A 16116-nucleotide genomic window follows, 5' to 3' on the forward strand; every position below is an offset into this window, starting at 1 on the left:
CCTGAAGCCTGGCATATGCTGAAACTGTCAGTACAGTTCATAGAGAAGCCATTTCACGCAAATCAGGCTCCTGGGACCAATGCTGGAGAGGTGGCAGCCAGGCACTCCTGCTCTGCACAAGGGCATGAGCCACTTCATCTGAAAGCCTGCGGTTTCATCTCAAGCACAAGTCTGAATGCTTAAGCATTGGGACTCAACTCTTAAACTCAAAATTCACGAGATGTTTCTCACTGTTTTCAGCTCAGGATTCCTCAACCCAGCTGTAGGACAGTCTGGTAGCAGTTCTTTTGGCTGAGTGATGCTCAGAAAAGGTAATTTGCTAGCTACCCCAGCTGATGCTCTGTGGCAGGAATGGCTGGGTAAATCTTGCATCACACTGAAATTCCAGGTGCTTGTGAACACAGCTCTGAGAAGCCATTTTTACCCTTGTCCTCTAGGTCACCAATGCACTTGGACACAACAGAAGCACCTAGGACACACGCAGTGTAACCACTCTACCTGTGGCCACCTTGGGACAAATAAAAGAAGAGCACAGTGAAAATTCTGACAGCAATGAATCTTCAAGCCAGAAGCCTCAAGCCGTTCACCAATTGAAGCAGCTTATGCCTACACTCAGGCTAGAAGGGCTTGCAGGGGCAGCCTCATGGCTGGGCTTAGGAGAAGCTGCTCTAGGAGAACATACAACTGCAAAACAGGCTGGGCTGTGCATAGGGCAGATCCTGCCTATTCTCTTGTTGACTCCTGTGAGCATTAGCAAAGCTTCTTTGGGTGTAAATTACGGATGAAAATCCATCTTTCACACCCCACCTCCCTCCTTGTCTGCACACAGGACTGGAAAACACAGCCACGAAGCCCAGCCTCTGCCAGATTATACGTAATAACCATACTCAGGATAAATGTAATCCCAGAGTTTCTCTGGCAAAAGCCCATGTGAGTCTCTAGGGCAGCAGAAGTTCCTTATCCACAGCAGGAGGAACTTGGAGACAGCAATACACCATTAAAGACAGTAGAACACTTCTAGCTTGGTCTGTGCCAAGAACAGCTCTTTAGACACCCATTTTCTGTGTATGAGGCACAAAGCCTCCCGCTCCATCTGCCATCCTGCAAAGTAATGCCATGCAGCTGTGCACAGGTGATTCCCACCCCAATTCATTTGCTTGACCCTCCTCAGTACCAGCTGGCCCCAAATCTAAGCCCATCCCTGCCTGCTGCACACCAACACGGAGATTTCTGTTAGCCCCTGGCTGAGCCCTGTTCTGAATCACGGTTTGGTAACCAAGATCCCAGTCCCTCTGGGCTGAGACCAGGGAAAGAGCGCTACGGGCCAAACAGGAGATGAACAAAGAGGAGTCATCTCCTCCTGCCCAATTTCCAACCCAGGAGCCCACACAACCAGTGGGAGCTTTTCTGCTGACTCCACTGGGTCCAAAACAGACCCTGGGAGAAGGCAGTAGGAACTGGAAGGCTGTAGGTGCCAGTTTCTCTTCCAAGGCAAGAAACTCATTCAAGGGGCAAGGTTTAGAGGCTGTGTTACCAGACAGGGAAATCCCACACGGACTAGAAAACATCTGCCCAAACAGATGCCCCACCTTGACATCTTCCACCTCCCATCTGGAGAACCACAAGCACTGACAGCACAAGGGTGCCCAACATGCAGCATGGGAGTCCAGCACTCCCTAATTCCACCTATCACCCATCCAGCTGCTCAATTAAATATAAAAGGGTGAGGATTGTGTCTCTTCCGCCCAGTCAGAAGCACAGAATAAGCTTCCCCAGCATTGGCAGCCAGAGGAGGGTCCCAGAGACCCACAGGGGAAAGTAGCATTTGCAGCTCCCACCAAAAAGCGGTATTTCCAGCTCCTAGGGAAAAGCAGAGTTAGCATATGGAAGGGAATCCCAGCGCCAGCAGACAATGTAGCCATCCTCCCCGGCTGACAAATGGGAACAAACCAAATTGAACCGTCCACCTCCCTGCCCTGCCAATTACAGTCCAAGAGAAGGGTTCAAAGCATTATTGTGATAAATTAAATCAAAAGAGCAATGTCAGCTCGCAGCCCTGGGAGGATCAGGCCCTTTACAGATCTCTGAATTGAAAATGCACATCACAGAACAACCAGCATGGATTTCCTACAGAAAAAAAAAAAAAATCATTTTTCTAGGCAGAAGCCTTCAGCGCTCGGGGACACAAAAAGACACATACTGAGACATCCTCTGCATGGGGGGAATCAGCCGGCTCAGGTGAGTGTCACAGCACCATTGTGCTCAGTTATTTCAGCCGTGTGCTCCTGGAAAAGCCATCAGTAAGTTCAAATCTGCTTTTCTCATATTGCTTTTGGGGTGGAGGGGGGTATCTATTTTCCTTCCTTCTAGCGCATCGCGCCTGCTGGAAAACCGGTCCGAGAAAGACCTTCAGCTGATTTAAAGGGACACGAAGCCGGTCAATCCGGGACCACAGAATCATAGAATAGGGATCCCTCTCCCTCCTCCCTCCCGGTGCCCCCACCCGCCACCGCCGCTCCCAGCCCGGTCGCCACGGGCGAGCCGCCTGCGGCCAGCCGGAGCCTGTCCCCGGCGGGCAGGTGGGGACACCTCACCTGATGAGGTTCTGCAGGCCCTGCTTGCTGGAGTTTCTCCTCAGGATCGCGCTGGTCATGGTGGCCGCGGCTGAGCGGGGGTCCCGGCTGCCGCCCCTTCCCCAGCGCCGCCGGCAGCTGCCGCTCCCGCGGCCCCCTCTCCGCCTTCAGGAAGTTCTGCAGCTGGTTTCCTTTTGTTTCTGCGAGTCCCCCCCTTGCTCCACACCCCCGGCTTGTCTCCTCCACCACTACCTCCTCCTCCTCTTCCCCCTCCCTCGTGGAACTGTCACGGGAGGCTCTCTGCGAGCCCAGCTGGCGGTGGGTCCCGCCGCACAAAGCCCAGCTGCCCCTGCTCCCCAGCGATGGGGGCTTCTCCCTCTCTCCCGTTCACCTTCTCAAGCCCCTCTTCCTTCCCTTATTCAACCCCTCCCTCCCACATCCCCCCTCCCCCCCCCCCCCCCCTTCTTTTTCCACCTTTACCGCTGCTTTCTTGATTACACAAAGCAAGTTGGGAGCAAAAATCCAGGCTGGCAACTTGTGCTGTAAATCGCTCTCCTGATCCATTCACTGAGGAATCTCCCTTCAAAACGGTCCCCAAGTGCCCAGAGGTCAACAAAGAGCCAGGTTAATGCAAGGGGGGCTTTGTGCTGGGAAACACTGCACCAGAGAAATACCTTCTCCTGAGATGGAAACAGCAGCTGGATTTTGGGGGAAGCCACTGGGTTGCAGCTCCAGGAGTGCAAGTAATATGCACCCTGATTTTGCTCTCAGACCTCCTCGTCGCCTGCTCAGGTAACCAGCTCTCCCATGCCTCAGTTTGCCCAGCCATCAAATTGGGCAAGAGGAAAAAAATTCAGCTTGACTCCTCAAAACACTGATATTTCATGAAATTAAAGAAGTGTGTGAGTGTTTGATGAAGGACATTGCTACCTGGTAGGTGATTACTCTTCATGCTTCATGCTACATCATCAGGGGGTGATGTCTTGGAAAAGAACAGTCCTTTTTTGCCTCTAACCTGCATCTCCTTGTCCATGTGTGGGTTTTGGATGGAAGACATCTACTACACCAAACCAACAGATGCCTAGACTTGTACCTGGCAAGTTCAAGCCCTACTTTATACTTGCACCATGGCACTCAAGCACAGCCTGTCCATATTCCCTTAGGGTAAGTGGGAATATTCCCCTGGCTGTCCCTGAGATGAAAGCAGTTATGATGGGACCACCCTGCTTAGACCTTCACCTTTCTTTTGCTTTCAGTCCCCTTCAGTCACATCTGCAGAACTGTTTGTTGCTACCTGGTGAGCTGAAATGGGGAAGTTGCCCATGAAATACACCCAGAAACCTCAATAAAAAGAAAATGCATTAACGCCAGATCAGAGGGAAGTGCCTGCCCTCCTTCCCACTGTCTCTTCATTTCAAAACAGCTCTTTTAAATTTTTTTTCTGCAGGTATTTACTAAGCATCCCCTAAGTGATCAGGAACAACAAAAACCACAAAGCAGACACTGATGCTGGCTTTGCTCTGCAGGCTGCTTAGATGCTGTCACACTGCATTTTTTTTTTCTTTCTAAATTTGGTGAGAAGATGTGAGAGATCCACCACAAAAAGTCTCTGTTTCTGAAAAAGATGCTGACCCAGCCCTGCAAGTACTTACAGGATTCATTAGGTCTAAGCATGTGAACACTCCTATTGACTTCACCGCAATTGCCCACAGAGTTGAAATGAAGTATGCACCTACAGGGTGTTCTTTTTAGAGTGAATTGGCCCAAACCTGCCAGCAACTCACATGGTCCAAGCCAGCCAAGGATGCAAGACGAAGGAGCTCTGGCAGGCAGAGACATAGCTAGCAGCCACGGGCTAACAACAACTGGGGACTGAATGAAATCACAGCAGCACTCTTATTTCAGGCAGGCATGCCAGGCGATCCACAGGGAGCTGAGGAGGGGCAAGGAGGAATGCAGCTCCTGTCACCATAAGGCAGGAGCATGCTGGGTGGGGAAGGGAAGAGGTAGTGGCACACCACTACCTACGGGAGGCAAGATCCTCTGTGTAAATGGGTAGAGGAAAAATCTGGTTGCTCCAGCAAGAGAACGTTGCCTCAACACCCAGGTTTGTCCCCTGAAGAATGAGCTCCTCATCTTACAAGCACTTGGCAGACTTCCACCCCAAGCCCAGTACAGACCGTCTGTCAGAGAGATGTGGGTCTTCAATGAACAGGGCTGACAAAAGCATGCTTGGATGATGATGTCCAGGACCAGAGAGAGGTTGTGACATTAGCTGTTACTGGTATAAAGTGCAAAGGTCATTTGGAAACACCAGAAGTAAAAAGGTAAGGAAAGGGGTCCCTGTACTGCAACAGGCAGCAGACTGAGCTCTGCATTGCTCCTGAAAACAGAAATTCCCAGTACTGAATACATCCTCGAAAATCCTCCTGCTTTCACAAGGTGGCTGTGCTACTCGACCTCTGGGGAAGGTTCCTTGCCCTTCTGTCTGGCTTTCATCTTTGAGGAAGATATCAGATATGACAAGAAAACTCATCCTTCCTCCACCATCAGCAGGGTCCTGAAGGACCACAAGGGTAGGAAAGCAGAGCAGAATCCTCCTTCTGAACTCACAGCAAGAAGGGAGGGAACTGTGCACTAACTGACACATGGACATACTATTCAAAAGCACAAAGGCTGAGCCTAAGGGACCGCAGGAAAAGAGCAGTGCAGGAGAAATTCCACACCATCACCCTGAAGAAAAGAAGCACCTTTTATATCCTCTTCTCCCTCGCTGCTGAGCCCAGGTGCATCAGTCTGAGTCATACCACGTATCCAAGAACAGTAAGGCCAGCATCAGTCCCACAGCTGCTCAAATCCTTTCACAGAAATAAACCTTCTGGTCCCACCAGGAAGTGGGTAGGAGTACAGTGGAGACAGGAAGAAAAACAGAATTAATTCATCTGTTATTTTTTGGCAGAGTTTAAGCTAGGAGGACCACCATAAGACTCAGCAGCAAAACTGCACCCCACTACGGAAGCAAGGATGGCTGGAACACCTAGAATGCTGCAGGACCAAGAGAGCTTCCCAGAGCTATTCCCAGCAGCAGCAGAAGCAGAGAAGGTGAGATGCTGGGGGGGGAGAAAGTACCTCCATTGCTGCAGGAAGGAGGGCAGGAGTCCCAGAGAGATAGGGCCACACCAGTTCCTGTAAATTACACAATCACTCTGCTATGTAGGACTAGTTGCAAAATCAGTTGGAGGCTAACACATGGTCTAGGGAAAAGAAAAAAAAAGAAAAAGACTCTACTTGTGCTAGCAAGGAAATGTGTCCCAAGCAATTTTCTCCAATATTGCTGGGATGCAAAGCGCTGTTAGCATAAGTCCAAACATACAGTTGTTTCAAGGGCTAGTCCTTTGTATGTGCCATCAGCTGCCAGCATGGTTTCCAGAAGGCCATGCATGCATGTCAGTGGTGGCATCTTGCCCAGGGGTGTTCTTGCAGGAAGAGTCTCACCTCCTCAGCAAGGACTAAGCAGCCCTGTCTCAGCTGGAGACACTGCATTTCCACCAGTAGCCCCCTCTAGGACAATGGAGTAGATGGGGTCTCTCTGTTTTGCCTTTTAAGTGATACATCCTTTCCTCTGCCATCCCAAACCTCTCTCCCTCTCCTGACACCTCACCAGCCTCTCTTTACCATGCATGTGCAGCCCCCACTTTGAAACCAGCTTGGCAGACATCAGCACTAGCCCAGCCACCTGGGAGCCCCGCTTCAGTGAAAGGGGCATGCCAGTTGGTACGCCAGCTGTGTAAATAGTGTGGTTTACACATTAGCCTGATGGATAGGGTTTGCTCATCTCACCTTCATCCCTAATCCCTGGTTAGCTCAGGCCAGCTTACTCTGCCAGCACTTACTTTTGAGCAGCCAAATAGAGAGGCCAAAGCAGGCAGTCAGAGATAACCCCAAGGAAACAGGGTATCTAGGAGCCAAAAGCAGCACATTGTCTCCTTCACACCAAAACAGCTCGTTACAAGCTCCAAAAGTGTGCTGTCAGAAAGGCAGGGCATCTCATCTGTGCAATTAGCTCAGGATGCAGGGGAAGGAATCCACTCCCAGTGATGCTCCCCAGCAAGCCTTCCTCTGCCTGGCCATGAATCAGGAGGGGACTTCTCCAAGGCAACACGCGACTCCATGAGTCTTCATCGACAGGGTGCTGTAGGCGGGAACTGTCTTAGCTCAGAGCTTTTGCCTGGCTCATGTGCTCAGAGGAGCATCATGAAGAGAATGTGTAAGTATGGGCTGGATCCAAGGAGTAAACACACATCATGTCATGCTAAGTCTGAAGTCCTTGGCTTGGGATCAATGATGACTTTTTTTCTGTGATGTCCAAAGAGGCAGAAATGAGAGGGAGAGTAATTCAGATCTAGAGGAGCATCTCTCTTCTTCTACCCCACCACTACCCCTCGCTGTCACACAGAATGGAGGAGGGCACTGCATGGGAACATTCATAAACCTAAAATCCCAAGAGTTTGCTTCATTGCTTAGTGAAAGGGGAAGACACAAGCTTATAAGGCTTGTAAGAGAAGACGCTTTTGCTCCAGAGATGACAAAAACAAGCATGAAAGATGAGGAAACCAAGAAAGAAGGAAACAAAAGGAACATCTGAGAGCTGGATTTGAAAAAGAGGAAGCAGGGAAGCAGAGAGAGGTGGTGTAAGCATTAACCAGGCAGCCCAGTATGGTTAAATTGAGATCAGAGCCCCTGTTGTGCTAGGTACTGTGCAAACAGGGAGAGATTCCACCTGAGCCACTACAGTGAGCTATTATCCATGTTTTACAGGCCAAGACCAAGTGACTTAGCCAAGCCCTGGAGGAATGCATCTGGTCCATCACGTTGGGCCAGCATGGATACTACAGCATGCACCATATCTATATATTAGGTTAAATCAACAAAGCCATTGGGAAAGAGACAGGAAGACAAAACAATGGCTGCAGATAAGACGCACCCAGCCCACGCAGGAGGGTTATTACAGGACAAGAGGAGAATTATTGGCTGTTAGGGGACCGGCTCCATCTCTTTAGGATGCCTCTTCACTGAAGGGGCAAGAAGCAGGACAAAGCCAGGAGGAATAAGCCATAGGCTTGCTGCCAAGAAGTTGTCCCTCCATCGTCAGACACTGTAGGAAGTGTTTAAAACCAGCATCACATTGCCTTGTCAGTAGCCTTTGCTCGCTGAGGTTTGGAAAACTGCTGAATGAATTTGAACTTTGAATGTCCATTTGAAATAAATGGAGTGGCCTTTGCTTTGGCTATGCATAATACACATGGACACTGGGCAGCAGAAGATACTTTCAGATATCTCCTATGTTTAGAATAAGAGGGATGCAACCTGTTACAGAGGTACCACCTTCTTTCACCAATGTGCATCTGTGTGATATATTTAAGCATCAACCAAAGCCAGTGTTTAGTTGATAGGTTGTAGGAGAGTACCTCTCTGCAAGTATAGCCCAGTGCCAAGCCATGCTGCTCGGGTGACCAGCACAGCTTTCAAGAAGTGAAATACAGCTTCTACCCAATATAAACTTATTAGCTTATCTGCAGCTGGCTCAAGGCTCTGATGTAGCACCGCATTGTGCAACACAAGCAGTTTTAGCAACCATCAGTCCTGACAGATTGCCTTTCGCTGCAGAGCTGGCTACTCCAGCTGGGATCAGGGTAGACTAATGGATCAGAAGGAGCCCCCAGGCACCATCTGACAGTTCCTGCTTCCAAGTTATACCCTCACTTGAAGCTGCACCTTGTCTTGGGGAGAGGCATCTAATCTGAGCTTGCCAATATCCACTCATGCCTCCCTCACCAAGTCTGGCAAAAGTATCATCATCAAAAAGCCTGAAGAACAACATGTACCTCTGTCAAAGGGGAGGGTAGTCATTAATGCTCAAAAATGAGGCCCAACAAAAAGTTAAGGTGAATCTTTCTGCACAAGAGGTGGCTAAGGCTGTATGCAGGAAGACAGCAACTGGAGTGAAGAAGCAGCAGAAGATGACAAATGCCATCCCAAGGAAGGAGAAACTCCACCAGAATAGGGTTGTACATCCTGTATATCACATTAGTCTGAGGACAGCTCAGCTCAGACACACTGCTGTCAGCTCCTGTAACACGAAGCTAAGTAACCACTGCAAGGAGGCACTTATTTGAAGAGCAAATAATAAATGCCATCAATTTTGTTAGGGGAGAACTTTGTTCCTCCCAAACAACTGGCAGTAATGATTGTTTGGGATCTGTCAGTAGTTCAGGCTTTATCAAGGCTAACGGCTCTGGAGCAAGCTCTGGAAAGGAAACTGCTTTTGGAGCAGAAAATCACATGTGTGCACAAGCACAGAAGAAGAGATCATATTTTCCAAACTGTCTGGCAAAGGCTTGATAAAAGGCATTGCACGTACTGTCTATTTAGGTGCAGCAAGCAACAGATAACTTGAGCTGGGACAGAGGCTTCTTGGTAATACAGAATTGATCCCTAGCAAAGGATCTATTCTCAAAATCATAGAATCATAGAATCACCACGTTGGAAAAGACCTATTGGATCATCGAGTCCAACCATTCTTATCTGCCACTAAACCATGTCCCTGAGCACCTCGTCTACCCATCTTTTAAATACCTCCAGGGATGGTGACTCAACCACCTCCCTAGGCAGCCTGTTCCAGTGCCTGATGACCCTTCCTGTAAAAAATGTTTTCCTGATATCCAGTCTGAAACTTCCCCAGTGCAGCTTGAGGCCATTTCCCCCCTATCACCCGTCACTTGGGAGAAGAGGCCAGCACCCTCCTCTCTACAACCTCCTTTCAGGTAGTTGTACAGAGCAATAGAGTCTCAGTAAGACATGTTCATTCAATAAAATGAACATGTAAGCACAAGAACCAAAGTCTTCCAGCTGATACAAACTGGCACAGCTTTATGACAGATAGCGGGATGTTGCTGATGGACACTATCAAAAGCATTTGGGCCTACACATCTGTGCAATAGCAAGAGAAATCCAAATAAATTGAGCTTCAAGTAACAGTGTCTTGCACATCTTGGACCAGTTACTCCCAGGTGGCTCCAAGTTTTTAGGCCACTGGGTGCACATCACCGATCAAGCTAACAGTAGACACCTGCTGATTGCCATTTTCATCTATTAATAAATCCAGCTAGTTTTGCTCATGTATTTTCATGTTTACCCATGTATTCCTTGGACAGTTCTGAGGCACACAAGAGTGGTATGAACCACCACTGGTCCTTTGAGATAAGGTGAACCCAAGAAGCTCCTGGGTTTAACACTCCCCATATGACTCAAGGTGGAGCTACTAGCATCAGCTCTGCTGCCAGCCCCTACAGCCAGTCGCAGGAGAGACTTGTTTAAAGGAGCAAATAACAGAATGTATTTCATTCTACCTTGCTGCAAATTATCCTGTGGAGAATGGGGGCTGCCAGCCTCCCTGCCCAGGCATTGGCAAATTAGTGTTGGAGCCCTCAGAAAGCTGCTGCAGACCTGCCCATGAGAAAGACAATTCCCAGTGCTGAAACCTGGGATTAAGACACTCCAGCGGCTGCCTCACACATCTGGTGTGTGTTAGAACAGATACACTGGCAAGGAAAACACACACAGGCTCCAAGCAGGGCTGGTTAACCCATTCATGACTGAGCCTCTGTGGAGCACCCGGACAGGCTGAGGACTGAGAGTTACTTGGCTAAGCCTCAGGAGAGCTCAGCTAAAATCTCAACAGTGGCCTCTACTTCCTAGGTGATATTGGGAAATAATGGAGCAATTCAAGTGACTAAACATAGGTGTTAAGAGCCACTAAGAATGCTTTGTGTTACCAAAGGAACCTGCCAAGAGCTGACAGATGTCACATAGGAAACCACTTCTTCTGGGTACCCAGTCCACAGTGGGCAAGTCCTATGGTTAGGGCATCTCTTCCCCTTCCTAAATCTCAGCCTCAGCTGTCTGGCCTTGCAATAGAGATAACCTGTCCTCTTTGCCCCAAGTAAGTAGGCCATTGGGGTGGCCACAGACCACCCACCATAGTGACACTTTGACCTTGGTCAGGCACCATAGGTGCTGCTCTAGCAGCAATTATACTGCAGTCATGCCATGCAGGGCAGCTGCCTTCTCAGCTTGCACAGCACCTCCTAGGACGTACCTTTGACCCACATACCAGGTGACTGTGGTCCAGAGCGCCACCTGGGTAAAGAAGCCTGTGAATCCCTATCATACAAATACATCTCTGTGTCTTCCTTTCATTGATGTACATCCTCCTGTGAGGAGACTAAAACCACCCCATGAGAACCGATTCCCCATGCATTTGCCTTCAAAGGATGCTAAAGTGCCTGCTCAGTGAGCCCAAAGACTCAGCCTGATGAGGATCTTGTTGGACTTGTGTTAAGGAAACAGAAATAGAAGCTACAGGAGGTCAAAGTTGCTGTGCAAGCTGGATGTTGCCTTGAGCAGAGCAGAACCCTCTCTCACCCATGCCAGGTGAGTGGGTACCATCCTTCACAGACAGGTTCACACAGCCAGACTGTACCAGGAAAGCGGCACATGAAGGATGAAGCGAAAGCAGCAAATCCGTGCAGAATTTCCTCTGAGCCCCTGAGGACCACAGCAGGTTTGCACTGTCCGTCAGAGCCAAATTACAGTCCCAGAGCCTGGCAGCCATTGGTAACCCCTGGAGCCTGGGCAATGAGTTTCTTCAGGCCAGGATTACGACCTCCTCCCACCCCCCACACCCACCCACCCACCTGGCTAAAGGAAAAACTGTTCCCGACAAAAATGCAGTACCAATGAGGCCTGAGAGCACCTCCTGGCCAAGCAAACTGCCCAGATGCAAGGCACTGTCCCAACAGAGGCAGCAGCCAGGCTGGATGAGTAAATCCAGCTCTGGAAAGAGCACCAAGGCGCTCATTCAGCCACCTTGTAGTCCCTGCAGTTAGGCATGTGGGTGACAGGGGTGATGGATGCAGACAGAGCATCAGCCAGGGCTGGGTTACTGGGGTCAGTGGGGGCAGGTACAGAGTGGCCCAGGATCCCCAGTGCAAGCCAAGGTTAACCACTTCACTGCCATGAAGTCACCCATGATACTTTCTAGCCTTCTAGTTGTTGCTAGGAAAAGGGCTTTCAGATCTTGGAAAAGGCCTGAAACCCTCTAAAACTGCACACCATACAAAACCCACATCTGAGGAGTGTGATCAGACTGGGGGTGGGGGGGGAAGGAAGAAAAGTCTCTTTCCTCCCACCTTCCCAAACCAGCCCTCCACATATTTCGAGCATCACTAGGCTGAACTCAGGTGTGCCCGTGGAGCAGAATTCATGCTGTTTCAGCTACAGTAAACCTGGGAAAACCTAGACAGCTTAATCTGTGTAGGAAGCATGGCTGCAAACAGAACCTGAGCTGTCCCAAAGCCAGGACCCCACACTGTCCCAAATTGCCATACTATCCCCTGACAGCAGATCACCCTTGAGGACATTTCCACCCTGGGAATGCTTGCCTGCTCCCTGCAAGCAGGAAAGCCCTGCCATACCCCAAAACTCTGCCTGGACATCTCCACTTTCCTTGTTGCTGCAGATTTATCGGTGCCGTTGGACAAAGCAGGCCAAGTCCTCTTGTGGGATATGGTCAGTGGGTGCCTGGGCCCCCTACAGCAGGTGTGTTAGGTGTCCCAAGGGTGCAGGCTAGGCTGTGCCTCTGTTCCCCTTCCTCCAGAGGACTAGGAGCCCCAGTACAACCTCAGAGAGCAGAAGTGCCTTTTCATTCCACACCAGCAGTGCTGGCAAAAACTCCTCCTAGTAGCTCCTAGGTTGGTCCCCAGGACAGCCAGCCTTCCCCACAGCCAAGTTTCTCCAAAATTCAGGTGCAAGGGATTCTGACAAGTTTCAGACCCGGGCTTCACTCCAAGAGTTTAACAGCCAGCCCTCCAGCCAGCAGTCTTCTGTAGTTTAAAAAAAAGTAAGATTCAAGTAAGGCTGCTGGGCAATCCCCTCCTTTAATTCACACACACCTCCAAACCCATAGCTTTACACTGCAGAATGAGCTCAGAGGAAAGCCAGTCAGGTTTTTTGGGGGGTATTTTGGTTTTTTTACAAAGAGAAAAGGGCAGTGAAGGCACCTGATGCCTCCCTATAATTAGAGACAGCTCTTTATCCATAATGCCACTGCCAGAGCACCTATATCCAATTTGGAAACACCAAAATATTGCCCAGCTTCTTTAATTTATCCATCTGGCCTTTCTCTGTTTATTTCCCTACTATTTTTCCACTTTAATGAGCCCAGATGGGTCAAATTGTGACCCTTCTGAGCCAAGATCAGCCGTCCCTCTATCCTTCCCCCAAGGAATCCAGAATGCCGAGGACTCCAAAGACTCTCCACATATCAGTTTTCACAGACAACCTCCTTCCAACTGCAGGTATACTTAGCAACAGTAGTCATCCTAGCCAGGACCCTTGGGACTCCTCTAAGGATCTGGAGAATTCAAGACAGCTGGGAATAGAGGTGGCAAAGAAAAGCCTGGGGCTTGCTAGAGCAGCAGAGCCTCTCCTAGGTGGTGACCATACATGGGCTGCTGAGAGCTCCTGGCAGCTCACAGGGTGGGAAACCCCAGAAGGAAGACGAGGGCATCTGAGAGAAGCTACTCTCTCGTCTCAGGCCCCATAAACAAGAGAAACCTGCTTCACAAACTGTGCTGCCACTGAAGTACAAACATCCTGCAGAGCACAGCCCACGGCACCCATGGGTGTAGCAACTTCATTCCCCATTTGTATGGGGAAACAGAGTAAGCTATGTCCAAATCAGGATTTCTAGGACATTTTCTAATACAAATTCGTCTTCTATATACACCAGGCACAGGTAAACAGATAAAGTTTGTTATTTAAGCAAACCAAACAGCGTTTTTCTCCCCATATCTCTTCACTATGCTTTTACGCTATGGAGCCCTGGGATTTACTTCGTGGCAGCTGTATCACAAGACTCACTGCTCACACCTGCAGCACGCCTTAAGCTGCCTTTGGAGCACTGTCCTGCTTCTATCCATACACAGGTCAGCTTGAAAAGAACATTGTCCTCAAGGAGAGACCAGAGAGCTGAGCTAACCACAGGGTGAGAAAAGGTGGCCCCAAACATCAAGTAAACACTTCCTCCATTCGGGGAGTGGAAATCACCAGAACCTAGGAAGCATTTAAATAGTGCTAGTATTATAAAAGCACGAGAAGTTTAGAGCTGCACATGAAACTATTATAAAAATTGAGACGGGAAAGTAATTCTCCATATTTTAAAAACAAAAAGGAAGTTATTTTTGCTTGCTGCTTTTTCCATTAAGTTTCATATTTCATCAAATGTCTAAAATTTAGCTAGGGAAGAAAGGATGTGTCACCCTGCCATTGGTAATCATGCACACAGTTTTTAAACATTGTTCTAAAGGCTGTAGGAACTGGAGTGCTGCGGAACAAACCTCTCCAGACAGCCTCTTATTTAGTTGAAACTCCAGCAGGAAATAAGAGTAGGGAACAAGCTGACTTCACCCCGTCAGCAGCCCCCGCCACTGGCCCTGGCTGTGCTGATGTACCTGCATCTGCCCCAGCAAGATGGGAGCAGAAGGCTCAATTGCCTTGGCCCCCGGCCCAAGCATCTGCTCCTTGCTCTTGCAAGGTGAGCTGAGCCTGTGGTGGAGGCACAGCCAGGATAGAGTAGGACTGGGAATTGCATAGACAATGCTGAGAAACCCCCGTGCTCCCCCAGCCACCAAGGCTTACCCTTTGTTTCAGCAGTCATGCATAGAGCCTTCCAATGCTTTTTGAAGCTTCCAGTCAAGTCTTCAGCCAAGGCTAATTGCTGTCAGGTGTCAGCCTAAACACTTACTGCAACTGTTAGTGACAGGACATGACACACCTTTCTCCTATCGTTGTCACTCAAGGGTTTTTTTTTTCCTATCAATTAACATTAACTGCATTGGCTTTCAGAAGCCTCAGAGAGAAATGCTAATGCAAGCTTTGAAGCTGGAGGCAAAAATAAGAAGGCAAACCCCCAAGCTCCTTGGATGTTCAGCCGGAATCCAGTCCAAATCTGAGTACTTCTGGGTGATATACCTTGGCTGAGTTATCTCTGACAACCTCCACCACAGAGTGATGTGGTCTCTCCTTCTAACCCCCATGAAAAGGGGAAGTTGAAGTGAACAGACACCCATTTTACAATCTCTGTTGATAAAGCAACAAAGCGCAGCAGAGACACGGGGAGATGTATAACCTTACAAAAGACAGCAACTAGCCTGAAACATTTCCAGGTTAATTCAGTTAGAAACACAGGGGACACAGCAAGAAGTGAGATGTGCCCAGAGATTGCTGTGAAGAGAGGAGGCAGCTGATTTCCACGCAGTAGTCTTAAAAATGAGGCTGATTTCAGCTGTGGAGCCCGTCCAGGTTACTAGAACCCTTGTTGAGCTTGTCTGCTGCTGGACCTGTGTTTCCTCACTCAACCCCCCCACTGCCAAGGGTTTTAAAGTTCAAAGGAGATGAGACCTTCAGGAATAAGTTTCTCCTTAGTCAGAGGAGCTTGTCACCAGCCTGCCAGAGCACTTGACCCATTTCAGCCTCATGGGTCATCATTGTTTTGGCTGTGTTCTCCCTTCCCACCATCGCTTCCCTAGTTTTCCAGTCTCTGTTTCCCAAGGCTAGAAGGCAACCATCGTGTTGGGGTACCAGGTACCCAGGTCTCACCTCTCGCTTTCCCCGAAGGATTCATCTCCCACTTGGCTGACACCTTCAGCACCCTCTAGGCATCCCTCCAAGTCTGACATCTTCTCCCCTGGCCAGCACAGCAGCCTCACAGATAGCTCCAGCACAAGGGTGCCACTGCTGCTTTGCTTTTCCTGTGCTCAGCAGAAGTGAGCTGTGCCGGAAACTTTGTGGGCTGAGGGTTTGGGGGGATGGGAGAGGGGCAGAGGGAAGGCAAAATTGGGGGTGGTTTTTTGTATTTTTTTGTTTGGTTTTTTTAAACCATTGAGATTACTTTAAGGTATTGCCTCTGCCAGCAGCTTGAAATCAGGAAGTGCTGCGTTAACCCAAAGGCAACAAGGAGTCACAGGCATCCTCACCATGGCAGGGAAAGGGGTGGCCCACCACTCCCCTGGCTGCCCATGTTGCTTTGAGGACAGCCAGCATCTCTGAACCACAGCACCTTACAGTGCACTGCGTACCAGGGTGCTGCCACAGGAGTTACCAAGGTTGTCTTGACTTAGCATCTCTCAGAGCCCGCTGGAGCCAAAGGGTCTGCTTCTGCCCTGCAGCTCTAACTCCTCACCTGCCTTCCCAGTTCTCCTCCTTCCTCACCACAGCTGGAGGTTCTGCAATGCCTCCTGCGACTTGGACTCTTATCACAGAATCACAGAATCACAGAATAACCAGGTTGGAAGAGACCCACCGGATCATCGAGTCCAACTGTTCCCATCAAACACTAAACCATATCCCTCAGCACCTCATCCACCCGTCCCTTAAACACCTCCAGGGAAGGTGACTCAACCACCTCCCTGGGCAGCCTGTT

The 16116-nt window shown here is 49.5% G+C and overlaps 1 protein-coding gene across 2 annotated transcripts in view; it reads right to left on the minus strand.

The window, feature by feature from the left end:
- LSP1 (lymphocyte specific protein 1) overlaps nt 1-15467 on the minus strand; it is a 51865-nt gene extending 36398 nt beyond the window's left edge. Inside the window, exon 1 of one of the 2 annotated variants that reach the window (XM_069857853.1) lies at nt 15294-15467. In XM_069857853.1, coding sequence (XP_069713954.1) covers nt 15294-15373 — 80 coding nt within the window. In that variant the 5' untranslated portion in view covers nt 15374-15467. Of the gene's footprint in view, nt 1-2594; nt 2748-15293 lie in introns of those variants that run through there. The other variant, XM_069857854.1, reaches the window with a different exon arrangement.
- Nucleotides 15468-16116: the final 649 nt, after the last annotated feature.

This window comes from Phaenicophaeus curvirostris, chromosome 5, assembly GCF_032191515.1.
Source record: "Phaenicophaeus curvirostris isolate KB17595 chromosome 5, BPBGC_Pcur_1.0, whole genome shotgun sequence".
NCBI lineage: Eukaryota > Metazoa > Chordata > Aves > Cuculiformes > Cuculidae > Phaenicophaeus > Phaenicophaeus curvirostris.